Source organism: Petromyzon marinus, chromosome 20, assembly GCF_048934315.1.
Source record: "Petromyzon marinus isolate PM22_M1 ecotype Great Lakes invasive population chromosome 20, UKy_Petmar_22M1.pri1.0, whole genome shotgun sequence".
Lineage (NCBI taxonomy): Eukaryota > Metazoa > Chordata > Hyperoartia > Petromyzontiformes > Petromyzontidae > Petromyzon > Petromyzon marinus.
The window spans coordinates 3,929,926-3,945,621 of NC_133686.1; the positions used below are offsets into that span (position 1 = coordinate 3,929,926).

Consider the following 15,696-nt stretch of genomic DNA (forward strand, 5'->3'; position numbering starts at 1 on the left):
TGGGACATAGCCCGGTCACCGAAGACTGAAATAAATCGTGCAATTAAATTAGGTTGCACTTAATTTGGGCAAATGCTTGCTGTGAGAATTGAAATTATTGGTTTATCACGTGATTAACATTGCTCTTGAATGGCAGGACAGGTAGGAAAGTGCTGCCCCCTACTTAATGGGGCAGGCCACTTAAAGGAATCGCAAGTAGTTATGTGAAATCTACTTCCACGGACCATTCTCTAACGTGGAGGGTTGCCCTTGTTTGCGAAAGATGCTAATAGCTGCTTCAAATTATATGACGAGCTAATAACACAATTTGGATGCAAAGTATCAATTGGAAGTTGGTGCTTGAAACAAAGCTTAGTTTCAACGTTTCTTCTTTACACCAAAGCAGCAGTGAAGAACCTTTTCCTTCCCGAGGGCCACAGGACTTTCAAAAACCTTTGGCAGGCCACACAAGTTGACAAACCATTGGTCATGCTATGACTGCATGCATTATTGATCGTGGTGTATAACGACTTTAAAGGCAATAGGTGATTGAGTGCTTGTATGAAACGGTGTCGCAAGGTCAAAAACGTTCATGTTAAGTAACCTTGTCAAGCAGGGTCGCGTATTATGCAATAGACACTGCCTTGGGCCTACGGAAACTAAACGGCCTACGAAAAAAACTTGACCATGGTTTTTTTTTTGCATGAAAAGAAATTAACCAAGATATCTTCTTGAATACATATACTTACATAGCAAAGATAGGCACAGCGTTTCAAATTAAATCTGCTTATCTGCAGCACAGCGCACTCCCATCGAATGAAGGCGCAGACTAATGAAAACAACACGACGATGTCAGTAGCGACATCTGTCCAGCGGCTGGACAAAAGTACCGCGTGAAACAAGCGGAGTGACCACGGCAGCACTCGTGACATGGGGCAGCAGGATCAACTGTAGAGAGTTGTCACTGAAGGCCTTGCGAAACAGAAGTGCCTAGGGCCTACAAGAACATTAATCCGGCCCTGGCCGTCGGTGCGCCTAAGATGCGCGCCGCGGCGTTTAAATGCGGTCTTGTGTGGACATGGGCCGTGTGAAATCAGAAAGTTTATCCTGGAGAAATCCGATGAGCTATGAGGTTCTTAATCTAGATTTGAAGTTTTCGTCACTGCAGGAATCCATACTCTGTTTCTTTCGGCAAAGTCACGTAGGTATAAAATAAATGAAATCACGTTTCGATTGCAACACCAAGCAATCATCAGATGGGAAAACCACAGCAAGACATTTTGTTTTGCTGTGTTTTTCCCACCTGATGATTGCTTATGTTTGATGCCCAAATGAAGTTAATGGCCAGAGGTCCCCCCCCCCCCCCACTAATGAATTATACCCGCGGACAATTCCGACAAAGGTTTGTTGATTGTTTTTACTTTATATTTACATGGCAACAAAACATTACCGAGCGGATAAGATCACTACCGCGTTGCGTAATCCCAAGCTTAGTGTAGCGGCAATTCTCTGTGGACGCAGACAACGGCCACATTGCTTAATCGGACAGCACTTTCCAAAAAGCTTTGTGAACCGATTACTAATTAATCATTCTTGGCATCATCACTTTTTAGGATTCTCATTTAAAACATAAATGTCCCTCGAGTTTATACGAGTGTACGTTTCATCTTCCAATCTGCAACCCTTGACAGCCCAGTTGTGTACGTTTCATACCACTCTCCCATGGGTAAGAAACAGTCGTGTATACACATCTCCACTTACAGCTATTACCTATTGGTATATGGATTTAAACACAACCACTTAGAGCGAATAACTATTTGGCCCTACTGCGCAACATGGTGCACTGCAAACACAAAACGGTGACTGTGAGTTTCAATTGCGTTATGGATTTTTCAGCCTCTTGATACAATTGCCCAGAGTGTGCCCGATCTCGGAAGTAATGCAGAGTGGAGCCAGGATGGTGCCAGAACGTTGCAGGCTGTGTGTGGGACTGCACTGCCGGTAGTGGGCAATGCAGCAAAACCACAAATTATTGAATCTTGATTTGAAGCTTTCGTGACTGCAGGAATCCATACTCTTTGGTTCTTTCGGTAAAGTCACGTAGGTAGAAAATTAATAGATCACGACGTTTTGATCGCAACACAAGCAACCGTCATCAGGTGAGACAAACACAGCAGGAGAACTGCTCCTGCGTCAGAACCAGAGTACACACATGATTGGTTTGACGACGCTACAAATCTGCATCAACCAGCAGCGGTCCCCCCCCCCCCCCCCAAAAAAAGGGGGTGTGGAGGGCTGTACATGGTATGGATATTGAAAAGTAAAATTCATAAAAAGATAACGGGAGGGGGCCTGGGGGGGCGGGGGGCCTCTCGGAGTCAGCCAAAGGTCTCCTGCGATGCGTAGGCAATGTAGAGAAACCCGTCGGCGTCGCGCTGCTGCTCGTACAGCTGCGACAGGGGCACGCTGGCGCTCGCGATGCTGCGCTGGTTCACTAGCAGGAAGAACGCCTTGCCCGGGTCCAGCTCAAGACGGCGCCTGGTAACGCAATGGGTGGAGGGGGTTAAAAGGGTGAGCGGGGGGGGGGAGAAAGAGACCGTCGCAATCTACTGGACGTCTGTGGAAAATAACTTTATAGCTCATCGGATTCCTCCAGTGTAAATACGTATTCTGAATCCCGTGCCACTGTTGGGAGACACTTGATAGAAAGCGATCTCTGACTGATGTGGTCCTTGGAGTTCACATTACTTGAATTGCAATTGGGATCATTTACTATTGGTAGACAAAACCCATGTTCACGCATGTGCCATTTTTATCAATCTACTGTTGGATGGGAGACTCTCCCCAGCACGCGGGTAGTTATTTCATCATACTTCACGCTGGTTAGTACGGGTTGGTGAAGGCGGGCAGCGTAGATGTGGGAGCATAAAAGTGCAGTACAACGGACTTTGCGACACTGCTGTCTGCCGCAGCCTCAAAGTCTCTAAAAATCCCGTGACACATGGTGATCACCGATCCAAGCATCTGAAGAAATCAGGCACATTCCAGGTGCTTCGGACAAAACTATTATATTTTTCAGCTTAATGTGTTATATTACATTAATTAATCACTTGATTTACAAAGGGTGCGCATTCCCCCCCCTCCTTCCTTTCACACCCCCCCACCCTCCCAACAAATACAATAACCAATTTGTCTTCAAAAAGAGCCTACGCCATTATGTAGTAACGATCGTTCATCAGATTTAATTGGAGCTGTAATCAAGACTCGTTAGATGGACATTGGTGGATAATTGATCTCCGTGTGATAAAATTGCTTATTGTGTGTGTCAACACTGCTGGCTGAATGGCATCCTATTGGGCCCTCCATGCAAACAATTCATTTGCACGTGAACACTGACTCTGTTCAAATTAAAAGTGGACTGGGCACGGGCTTGGCAGCCGAGGTAAGTGAGCAACAATCAATTGGCTTCAGCGGCCATCAGCCGTGCACCGTGTTTAAATTTCAGAGACATAATTGCTGCGCTGGGTTTGTCTTTGCATTTGCTTGCATTTGCATTAATGCATTGCTGATTGGGCACTTCACACCAAATGTTTGAAGCCCGTCAAACCAAAGTATGATCATTGCTGTGGAGTTGCGTTTGGTGAAATGATAGGCGGCAGTACGGTACAACTCCTTGCATGATGTGCGTATCGACGCTAATTGGGAAGCTGTGACTGATTTTAAACAAGCGCTTTACTGCGTATTGTTCGTGCGGTATCACTTAAACTGACAAACTTTGCGATAAATCTTCATTTTCATTTAAAGCTTTCGTGACTGCAGGGATTCATATTATTGGTTCTTTCGGTAAAGTCACGTAGAAGGGAAACGATAATATAATAAAAAAATACCGCCACTTTTTTCAAATTTTCTTGCTGTGGTTTTCACACCTGATGATGATTGCTTGTGTTGCAGTCGAAACGTCGTAACAATTTTATTGTTTTATATTTGTATTATTTTAATGTTTCCCTTCTACGTGACTTTACCGAAAGAACCAAAAATGGAAATCTTCATGTTTATCATCTCCCCCGTGTGATTTAAGTTCACACCCGTCCAAGAGGCATGAACCACCACACCCAGACAACGTTTGTGTGAATTTTTTTATTTCAATATATTTTTGTTGTAATTCCGCCCCCCCCATTTCATCCCAACCACGATATTGACATCGTCTCAGGAGATGAAAAACTCATTTCAGATCTCTCGCTAGAGCAGTGACACTCTTTGTGTTCCAAGAACGGTCGGGCTAGAATGGTGGGCCGACGAGTCATTCTGTCGAGCTCCCTTGCTCCAACACGAACGATAGAAATGAATCAATTAATTCAGTAAAGATGTATTCGGCAATTTATTTTTGGTAATCGAGCCCCCCCCCCCCCCTTTAAAAATGGGAGTCTCCCAAAGGCAGAAAACCCCCTACAAGCCACGCCCAGCACAGATGGGATAAGAGGTGAGACTCCCCCCACCCCCCACCTATCGTTGTGTTATCCGATTAGCTGAGTAATAAAACTGATCATCAGTAATGAATTACTAAATCGTATAACTCAGCTACGGAGAACCGCCCACAAAATATCACAGAGCTACATCATAGATCACATCCAGCAGGGGGAAGCACTTTCCCACCTGATCTGTCATGTTTGTCACGTGACAGTAAACCAAATCTTGTTTATTTAAAAGCTGTATTTCAGTCAGATTCAATGTAGAACCAAATTTAACATGATTTTTTCGTGTGTGCAGTCGTTTGTTGATTAGGCCGGGACGATAAACTTACCACACATGACAACCCAGTTATAATCACTGAATTCGAACCCAGGATCTCAGCTGCTCGAGCCCGCCACTCTCTGAGCCACATGGCCAACTCTAAATTAAGTGGCTTTCCAGCAGCAGACTCGTGGACCAATGTGCAAAATAGAATACCTTTACTCTATAATGCCTCTCACATTAAATGTGATACGGTCATTGCTGCCTGAGACCCAGCATCTCTGAGACCATGCTTGTGCGAGTCTGTGACTGTGTGCTGGATTGTTGAATACCGTGCTAGAACGCCGTGCGACTGATTCCGAGGTGAGGTGGTGGTGAACAGCTGCAAGGGTAAGAGGCAGCGAGGGCTGCGCACGCCGCGATGAGAATACGGATACCAACCGGAGGATCTTAACCAGCTCGCTCATGTTGACGTGATCCGGCACCAGGAACTTGGTCTTGTCCAGCTTGGGCAGATGCTTCTCACCCTTGCAACGCTCGATGATGACCTGCGACCGCGTACGGAGAGGGTTCGTCAGCCTCGGTGCATCATACGCGGGCGACCACGTCGTGTGAACAAACGGACACCAGCGTGTACAGACTGTAATTGAAGATAATGACTTGATTTAATGCCTTGGCGATGCCGACGGGTCGGCACTCGCTGGAAGTCCACTCATGGCGAATCTCCAAGCGTTGATGGTTTCCGGCCAAGTCTGTCAGCGTCTGGTAACGTGAGGCCCAGATCCAAGTAATCTTCCATTATGTTAAAACATTTCTCCCTTGGGCAACTGCTAGTCTTTGACCCTCTGATATTGCTGTGGAGAGCCTTCAGAAGTCTTTGTGCCCATCCTTGACCACGTGTCTGAATTAAAGATAGCCACCTCTGCTGAACAATGACCGATGCGTTTATCTTCTCTCAACCCCTTTTTTAAATATGAATTTTCTCTTGTCTCTTCATTCGATTGGCCTGAATGTATAATGCGTACTATCATTTATATATAATTTGCATGAACTGTATATAACCAGCTTTTGCCTGCACGATTCAAAGCAAACATGCGATGAGAGATATACATGAGGCCTTTTATCTCTTGTAAGAGAACAGTTTCGCGATTTTGGACGTACATTTCAGACACGTCAAATATAATGGGTAATTATTAGTATAATTATGAAGCGGCTTTTGACTTGAGCAACGTATGCCAACCACTTAGGATGGAAATTCAGATTAGAAATAGCATTTCGACCATGCTTGGTAAGAGAGGAATCAGAAAACGCCGCGGTGTCAGATGGTGATGAAGGTGCATTTATGTTTTTACTTATTCCATACAAACGTTTCATTTGGAAAATTTCTTATTAGAATTGTTTAGAAACATTGAGTTTTTCTGTTTATCACGGTTGCTAAGCTCATCATGCCAAGTGGCCAGCAACAAACAGCACCATAGAAGGTGTTTTTGATGAGAGTTAATCTGTAAACGATGAGAGTTCGAAATTGGAAAAAGTCATGGCGGGTGGGAATTCCAAAGACGAGCTGTGTGAGGACAGATGCATACAGATAGTCCCCGAGTTACGATGGCCCGACTTACGATATCTCGATCTTACGATGGCGATAGCGATACGACAAAATTGTAAAATACATCTTTTAAATTTCGCACGACAGGCAAACGCAGCAGCGTACGAGGTACGATACTTGTACGTTGGGACACTGCCGGGTTGTACGCATCTCCCGCCTTGCGTGGTGATGCCTCACTCTCACCAGCGGTCGACGGAGTGAAGTTGTCTCGGTGTTAGCTTTCTATTAAGTTGTCTCGGTGTTAACTTTCTATGAAATTGCAGTTCATATAGGTCGGCTAAGAAATTACCTTGTTTTTTACTTTACATTTTACTGTGCAATACAGTATTGTAATTAATAAATACATACAGTGTATAGTTCATACAGTACGGTACTGTAAATTTCTCTGTTTTGCTAAATTATCATCATTCTTTAAGACTCCTGGGTAGGCTAGGCCATCTTCGACTTACGATATTTTTAACTTACGATGGGATCGTCATAACGCATCTCCATCGTAAGTAGAGGACTACCTGTACATCGAAGTGTTTTGATCTGAGTCTTGACCAAGACCGAATCCTTCAACATGGGTGGAGGAATACATTTAGTGAAGCTTATGGGAACATCAACCATTTTTTTCTCTTTCTTAAAATATTTACACCGTAGTAGCAATAGATGAATAACAACTGGCAACCGGTGAGTGAGCAAATTTGATGAATCATTTGAGTGCCGGATCAACAATCAACTTTGACAGCTTTACATTGAAACCCCAATTAGGTTTCAAAATGTAAGTGCCCGGTAGTGTAAATCAGTAGGCGTACGCATTTGTGGAGGCTACGCGGAGATGAAACGAGCGTTCCAAAACGCTCTCTTGACGAGAAAATCACTCACGGGTATCTTGTTGGTGTGCAGAGCGCGGATCTGGGTGGAGTCTGCGATGCGCTCCTCTGAAAGACAACCATGCCCCATGGAGCAGTTATTGCAGCAGTTACGCAAAGAAATCCACGTTCACAGCACTGTATAATAAGTATGCAATGACATTAACTCGCCAGTTATTCTATGAACTGTCAGCATTCATTCATGGATTTCTGGTTGTTTTTACGTGAGTCGCATGAATTGACGGATGCTGCCATGGTGTGATGGTATAAGCACACTGGACTTGCAATCCAGACGTGGCCGGTCACAATATCTCCTGGCAAAAATCCTCCGCCCCTTTCCACCCAGCAGTATTAAATGGGCACACCACAGCTGGTATATTGGCAGCTTGTGCACGTCGGGTGTCAAGTGTGGGTAATTTAACCTTCCTGCCAAGACATCTGGCCGTGTGGAAGAGTACGGTAGGCCCAAATAACTGCGAGAGAGGTTAAATAGAGTGGCCCTTCTGCCAGCAGTTGAGTAATTTCAGGGCATCACCTTTATCGTTTATGTGAATAGAAAATTATCCATCCTCACACGCCAGATTCTACGCACGTGTAATAAGTGTATCGTAACAATCAACACATTCATCTAAAAAGCAACGCGCCATCATTATTTAGGGTCTTGATTAAAGAGATTCAAGAATCAATTATTTTATCTCGACTGTGGTGAATGTTTAGCTCCTATTGGCTGCCGGTCTTTATCACCAGGAGACCGATTCACTGCTGAATGAAGTTCTGGGAAAGCTATTTTCATCCCTCACGCTCTTGTGATGATCACGATCCATCTCGGCACATAACTTGAGATCGTCGTTCCTTCTCCATGGTCATCGTCCTCGCGAGTCTGTTCTCCCATGTGTTGCCGTTCCACGAGCAGTATTAACCGCCCTAACCCACTTTCCACAATAGTTAACATTCTGTATATGGTGTATTTAATTTGCGTGTGTTCTGTGATCAATATTTTCCTCTTTGGCTCTCGGTGTAATTCCAAGCAATACAACTCTCCATGATTATTTTTTGCCCACTTTCAAGTATGTCATTGCAGGTAATATGCATTTAAACTTTTCTCTTAAAGCACGTGAATTGTAAAAATGTTACCTTCCTAAACCACTATTGCTCTGTCGCTGACCTCCATATGTCTCCCTCTTTCAATCGCCACAAACATGGTTACCGTTCCCGTCACCTTCACTCATTGATCCGATTAGCACGCTTGGCTACGGCGTACAGTGCAAAAGAAATTCAACATTCATACATACGTTCCTACAAACATGTTGAGAGCTCAGTCTGACCAGACTGACTGTGTCGTCTCATCCGTAATGTGCTCAACCACAGGTCAAAACACCTCTCCTACTGCTTCTTCTCTCCTTGCACTTCTGGACCTTTGGAATTTCCCAAGTTTTCATAACCTCGGTCAATTCAATAAATGTTATTTGTTGCGAGCTTGCCCGGCGTGTTTGAGCCTTTGTTGCCAATAACGGCACGCGTTAGGATGACGCGAATGGGAAGTGAAAACATTTGTGAATTAACAAAAACAACAAAATAGGCGCATGACTCAGCCTAGCAATGCTCACCCCGACTTCATGAAGCTCATTGTCATGGTCAATTGGTCATCCGGCCAAAGCCACTGATGCCACCACGTGAACCTTCAGCTAAATCCCAATCTGATCTCCAAGGTCTCTTCTTCTTACGTGTCATCGTCACCATCGAGATTTCCAGTTTTTTTCTTTTTGTTACACACTGGTCGACATGTCCAGCAAGGTTCGTCATCACCGTCGTCACCACCACCACCACAATCTGGCTTGAGGTCTCCTTGTCACACATCTGACACGTCCTTCAAGGACCGCTCTCACAGTGGCTTCTCCTCTGGGTCGACACTTCTGTAGGTTGATTTGCAATCGGTTGATTTGCAATTGCAGGAAACCGTAGTTATTATTTTTTTTAAATATCCAGTTTACCGTACGTATAGAAGAGTTTGACAATAACCACGACTATTTGTGTTTTTTTTCAACTGAAAATTTTAAGGCAAACGAGCCAAGCGGTGACGTTGGCAACGTGCCAAATCGGCGCATCCAATTATGAAAGTTCCATTGCAGACGGTTACCGGTTCCTAACTTTCGTAACCGGTTACCGGTGGTGTGCGTGATACACACACACACACTTGTAGTGTGTGTGTGATACACACGTGTGTAGTGTGTGTGTGTGATACACACTTGTGTAGTGTGTGATACACACGTGTGTAGTGTGTGTGTGTCATACCCACTTGTGTAGTGTGTACATGTGTCACTCCACTGCTGGATTGTGGTTATTTCACCATACTTCACCGCGCTGGTCGTAACGGATTCGTGAACCTCGGAGTATGATTTATTGTGTATACACTGCTGCTGCTGCTGCATCAACAACAAACCACGCAGAACCCGAAGCAGAACCCATAATAACGCCATGCTTCGAGTCTTTAACAACAAAACTAAACTCGGACTTAAAACTCGCGTGGCGATTTGAACCGCAGGACAATGATGGAGAGGCAACCGATGTCACAATACGGTTTACTGATTTACACTCGTGCTCTGCACCATCCAGCCGCCAGCGACGGCTGTGGGTGGTGATGATGCAGATGATGATGGGAGACGAGCATGGCCTGTGGGTGGAGGTGATGGTGATGAGAGACGATCATGGCCTGTGGGTGGTGGTGATGAGCATGGCCTGTGGGTGGTGATGTTGATGGAGATGATGGTGATAATGATGGTGATGATGATGGCGATGGTGATGAGAGACAATCATGGCCTGTGGGTGATGGTGATTATGGTGATGATGATGGTGATGATGATGGTGATGAGAGACAATCATGGCCTGTGGGTGATGGTGATGATGATGGTGATGATGATGGTGATGAGAGACGATCATGGCCTGTGGTGGTGATGTTGATGATGGAGATGATGGTGATAATGATGGTGATGAGAGACGATCATGGCCTGTGGGTGATGGTGATGAGCATGGCCTGTGGGTGGTGATGTTGATGATGGAGATGATGGTGATGATGATGGTGATGATCATGGCCTGTGGGTGATGATGATGATGAGAGACGAGCATGGCCTGTGGGTGGTGGTGGTGGTGGTGATGATGGTGATGATGATGGAGATGATGATGGAGATGATGATGATCGTGGCCTGCGGGTGACACGACGAGAGTGCGTGAGAGACAAGCGCGGCACAAGCTCACCGAGGCTCCGCGTCTCCTTGAACGAGAGCGATCCGGCCATCGTTGTTTGTCTGCTCCCTCCACCTCCTCCACCTCCACCCGACAAGGACGAGGCGAAGGGGAAGCCCCGAGGCAGCAAGAGGAGGGAGGGCGGGAGGGAGGAGACGTGGTGGCGACTACCCCACAACAACACGAAGACCCCCAGAGCCGTGGAATGTCACCGCGGGTGGTTGTGACGGGTGGCGGAGCGCGATTTCACATTCAACAAGGCAGACGACAGATACACACCACACACACCACCGCACCACACACAACACCCCACCACACACAACACACACACACACAACACCACACACACCACAAGACCACACACAACACCACACACACAACACCACACCACACACACCACACACACACACAACACCACACACACAACACCACACACACACACACCACCACACACACACCACCATAAACACAATACCACACACACAACACCACACACACCACACACACACAACACTACACACACACAACACTACACACACCACACAACACCACACACAACACACCACACACAACACCACACACAACACCACACACAACACCACACACACCACACACACCACACACACACACAACACCACACACACAACACCACACCACATACACAACACTACACACACACACCACCACACACACACCACCATAAACACAATATCACACACACACAACACCACACACACCACACACACAACACCACACACACCACCCCACACAACACCACACACAACACCACACACACCACTACACACACACCACCACACACACAACACCAGACATACAACACAACACACCACCACACACACAACACCACACACAACACCACACACACCACACACACCACACACACACACAACACCACACACACAACACCACACCACATACACAACACTACACACACACACCACCACACACACACCACCATAAACACAATATCACACACACACAACACCACACACACCACACACACAACACCACACACACCACCCCACACAACACCACACACAACACCACACACACCACTACACACACACCACCACACACACAACACTAGACATACAACACCACACACAACACCACACCACACACCACACCACAGCTCCTTATCGATACATTAACATTCTGTCGGAGGTGCGTGCAGCGCCTGTGAAGGTCGCCACGGTGGGACCCTGGGCCGTTTGGGTTGGACAGCGCCACACACCACGCCCGGCCGCCTTTGTCTCTCTACTAGCGGCGATGTTTACACACCGAACAGGGTGTTCCACCCCATTTATAACTTGCGGATAATAGGATCCAACTACTGTATGTTGGTGTTCCACCCCATTTATAACTTGCGGATAATAGGATCCAACTACTGTATGTTGGTGTTCCACCCCATTTATAACTTGCGGATAATAGGATCCAACTACTGTATGTTGGTGTTCCACCCCATTTATAACTTGCGGATAATAGGATCCAACTACTGTATGTTGGTGTTCCACCCCATTTATAACTTGCGGATAATAGGATCCAACTACTGTATGTTGGTGTTCCACCCCATTTATAACTTGCGGATAATAGGATCCAACTACTGTATGTTGGTGTTCCACCCCATTTATAACTTGCGGATAATAGGATCCAACTACTGTATGTTGGTGTTCCACCCCATTTATAACTTGCGGATAATAGGATCCAACTACTGTATGTTGGTGTTCCACCCCATTTATAACTTGCGGATAATAGGATCCAACTACTGTATGTTGGTGTTCCACCCTATTTATAACTTGCGGATAATAGGATCCAACTACTGTATGTTGGTGTTCCACCCCATTTATAACTTGCGGATAATAGGATCCAACTACTGTATGTTGGTGTTCCACCCCATTTATAACTTGCGGATAATAGGATCCAACTACTGTATGTTGGTGTTCCACCCCATTTATAACTTGCGGATAATAGGATCCAACTACTGTATGTTGGTGTTCCACCCCATTTATAACTTGCGGATAATAGGATCCAACTACTGTATGTTGGTGTTCCACCCCATTTATAACTTGCGGATAATAGGATCCAACTACTGTATGTTGGTGTTCCACCCCATTTATAACTTGCGGATAATAGGATCAAACTACTGTATGTTGGTGTTCCACCCCATTTATAACTTGCGGATAATAGGATCAAACTACTGTATGTTGGTGTTCCACCCCATTTATAACTTGCGGATAATAGGATCCAACTACTGTATGTTGGTGTTCCACCCCATTTATAACTTGCGGATAATAGGATCCAACTACTGTATGTTGGTGTTCCACCCCATTTATAACTGTGGATAATAGGATGCCACTACTGTATGTTGGTGTTCCGCCCCATTTATAACTGCGGATAATAGGATCAATCTATGTTGGTGCTCTCTCCCCTCCACCCCATTGAAAACTGCGGATAAGAGGAGAGTTACGTACCAAAGGAGATTGGACTCGGTAATCGATTATCGTGTTTGTATTGTAGTACAGAGTTAATGAAAAAAGTGTGTACTGTGTTCTAGGTTTGTCAACTTTATTTCGTCTTGTTTGTCACTGCCCGTGGTGTGTTCAGGTTTTCACTATCTCGTAATGCCACGTATGTATCGTATACACCGTGCAGTATACCGTCTATCGTATGCAGTCTTTCTTTGTACTATCTAGCACACTGTATATACCGGTTGTACTGCACATATATGCTCTCCACCTTCACCTGCCGGGCAGCATTGACCAACGTGGTGAAGTATGGTCACGCGAACCGGCCGCCATCCACATGGCGTGGCAGGAGGAGGCCTTCATCCAGCAGTTGATTGACGAAACGGATATTCATATATGCAGTACATGAATGAATTAGCGCGGTTATCTATGTATGTCATCCCACAAATACCAACAATACAGCATATAATTATACACCAACTACCCGTCAATCAAACGTGATTTCACGTCCTGTAATTAATTTTAATTGCATGAAGTGGTAACGGTACGGGGTTCAAAATTGTCTTCTTTTGCTCGAACGGGAATTAATGTTTACGTGGTTGGAGGTGGGTGAGGGGGGGTATGGATGCCTTCATCCAGCAGTGGATAGGCCATGGCTAATGTTGTTGACAACGAGGACGAAGCGCCACGTGGCCGCGATGCGGTGCTCATAAGCGCCGCGTTCCCGAGGGCGTCCGTGTGCCTCGTTAGCGCAGTAGGTAGCGCGTCAGTCTCATAATCTGAAGGTCGTGAGTTCGATCCTCACACGGGGCATCGGATTTTTATTTTATTTTTTGCATTAGTCACAATGGACATGGTGATGCAGATGTCTTGTAACCCCCCCCTCCGCCCCCCCAATTAATTGGCCCCAAACATTTTTTTACCCTTTGCATATTGATGTCTGCTTTAAATAAAGCGTACTTGAAACATTACGTTTTTGAGAATTAAATGGGGGGGGGGGGGGTCACAAGTCACCTGGGCCAGCCCTTTATAGCCGACAATTATATGTGAGCGAATTTTTCACTGCTAAAACCATCTTCGTTTAACTACTGTAATGGTGTTGACCTCCATGATCAAATCATCCCGAATGAATGAATGGACTATTGGCATGCATCAAAGGTGCTATAGGCTCCCAGGGCAGTCTCGCGCAGCGGAGGGTTTTAACGTCCATTGTATTGTCCAGTACTTCTATGTTCACTCGTATTTGCTTTCCGCCTTCAGCAACGTGCAATGACCAGCGTGGTGAAGTATGGCTCAAACGACCTACACGGTGTTGCAAGAGGCCCTCACCCAGCAGTGGATTGGACAAATGGACTGTACCTGTCAACCCCTTATCAGTGCCCCTACCTTATTACAGACCAATTCAGACCTTATTGGTCACCCCGTGCCCCTTTTAAATCGCAACGTTGATCCCACAAAGTCCCATGACAAGGGAGAAACACAAATAGACAAAAACACAATTTTTTTTTGCTGGTATTGAAACGTATGGACCTGAAAACTCAATTTCCCTGTACAAGAATACGGGGTGAACCCTATGGGTTGAAAGGCATGCGAGTATGATACTTTATTGTCAGAAAGATAATCTTAAATTAAACGATGAATCTTGTGCAGCTCCTTTTTAACAGATGTCCAGTTTGGTGCGGGTCAGCAAGTTATAATGGTGTCAGATTCTCACGGTTGTACGGTGTATATAAGTGTTGGACATTACACCTCATGTTGAAAGGGAATTTGGAGAACTCAAGTACCACAGAACATACTGTATACACCGCTGGCCAGAACTTGTCAAACCAGATTTTTGTTGTCATGTATCTTGTGTCCACGGGGTTGTGTACATCATTATGAACATTACCCCATCACCATTACACCACAGCCCACTGCGTTTGAGCAATAGCTTTTATTTTATGCTGGCGGTGGTGTTACTGCAAATGTAAAATATTCTTCTCTTGAATTTGTCAATAATCTCCTAATTAACAACCAAGCGACTTATCATAACAACCTCATTCGCAAGGGAGACTTACACAAAAAATACAGTGAAACGAGTCGAGGGCTCTCATCACAAGGACTTGAGCCACACTGACACCTAGTGTTTGAGAACGTCACATACAACAATGAGGTTTATATATCGGCGAATTCAAGAGGACCATGGGGACCATTTTGCCTTTTGGCGTTGTTCTCTGGTCCCACACTGCTGAGACTAGGCCCTAAAGAAGGCTGTCTCTGGTGTAGGCCGAACATTTGAAAAAAAACAATGCATATATTGTATCAGAGCATGTTTTTGTTTGCATGTTTCCCACAAGTACGTGTGGTTAATGCAGACTTCATTCCTTGTAAAATGTTTCTATTTGGCATTTGAACATCAACGCTTGTTTTATTGCCATATGGGGTAAAACCTATTCTTATTTTTTTCATAATCAAGAGGATCATGTTTGAAACCTCAGTGGGATTCCCTCCCCATGGCTCTTTTAATTAAATATATCCTACAACGTGTGGCATATCTAGTTAATCCACCACTAAATGAGTGCCTTTTGTTAATCCACTGCTAAATGAGGGGTTTCCCCCACGCCCATCGGACGGTCGTGGGAGTTGGTTGACCAAAGTTAATCAGAATCAATATAATTATTGATACTGGACGAATCCGATGAGCTATCAAGCAATTTTTTTTTACAGATATCTAGTAGGGGCGGATCAGAACGTTACGGGACTTTGTAGGATGAATGTTGAGAAGGTCTGAATTGGTCTGGAATAAGTGATGGGTATGGAG

At 45.3% G+C, this 15,696-nt stretch overlaps 1 protein-coding gene and 1 non-coding gene across 2 annotated transcripts; one reads left to right on the forward strand and one right to left on the reverse strand.

The window, feature by feature from the left end:
• Window positions 1-1,377: 1,377 nt before the first annotated feature.
• LOC116944227 (microtubule-associated protein 1 light chain 3 alpha-like) lies at window positions 1,378-10,691 on the reverse strand. Its single transcript, XM_032957743.2, has 4 exons — window positions 10,423-10,691; window positions 7,184-7,239; window positions 5,152-5,258; window positions 1,378-2,517 (listed from the first exon to the last, which is right to left on the reverse strand). The coding sequence occupies exons 1-4, from the start codon at window positions 10,460-10,462 to the stop codon at window positions 2,358-2,360; spliced, it is 363 nt and encodes a 120-aa protein (XP_032813634.2). The 5' UTR covers window positions 10,463-10,691; the 3' UTR covers window positions 1,378-2,357.
• Window positions 10,692-13,636: 2,945 nt separating this feature from the next.
• Window positions 13,637-13,709, forward strand: TRNAM-CAU (transfer RNA methionine (anticodon CAU)). Its single transcript has one exon. It is a non-coding gene; the product is annotated as a tRNA-Met (tRNA).
• The last annotated feature ends 1,987 nt before the right edge of the window (window positions 13,710-15,696 follow it).

Coding starts and splice junctions, on each gene's coding strand:
- LOC116944227 (XM_032957743.2), bottom strand. CDS start 10,462: ATGGCCGGATCGCTCTCGTTCAAGGAGACGCGGAGCCTCG. Junction 7,240..10,422: donor CAAGGAGACGCGGAGCCTCG/GTGAGCTTGTGC, acceptor GTTGTCTTTCAG/AGGAGCGCATCGCAGACTCC. Junction 2,518..5,151: donor GAGCTGGTTAAGATCCTCCG/GTTGGTATCCGT, acceptor TTGCGTTACCAG/GCGCCGTCTTGAGCTGGACC.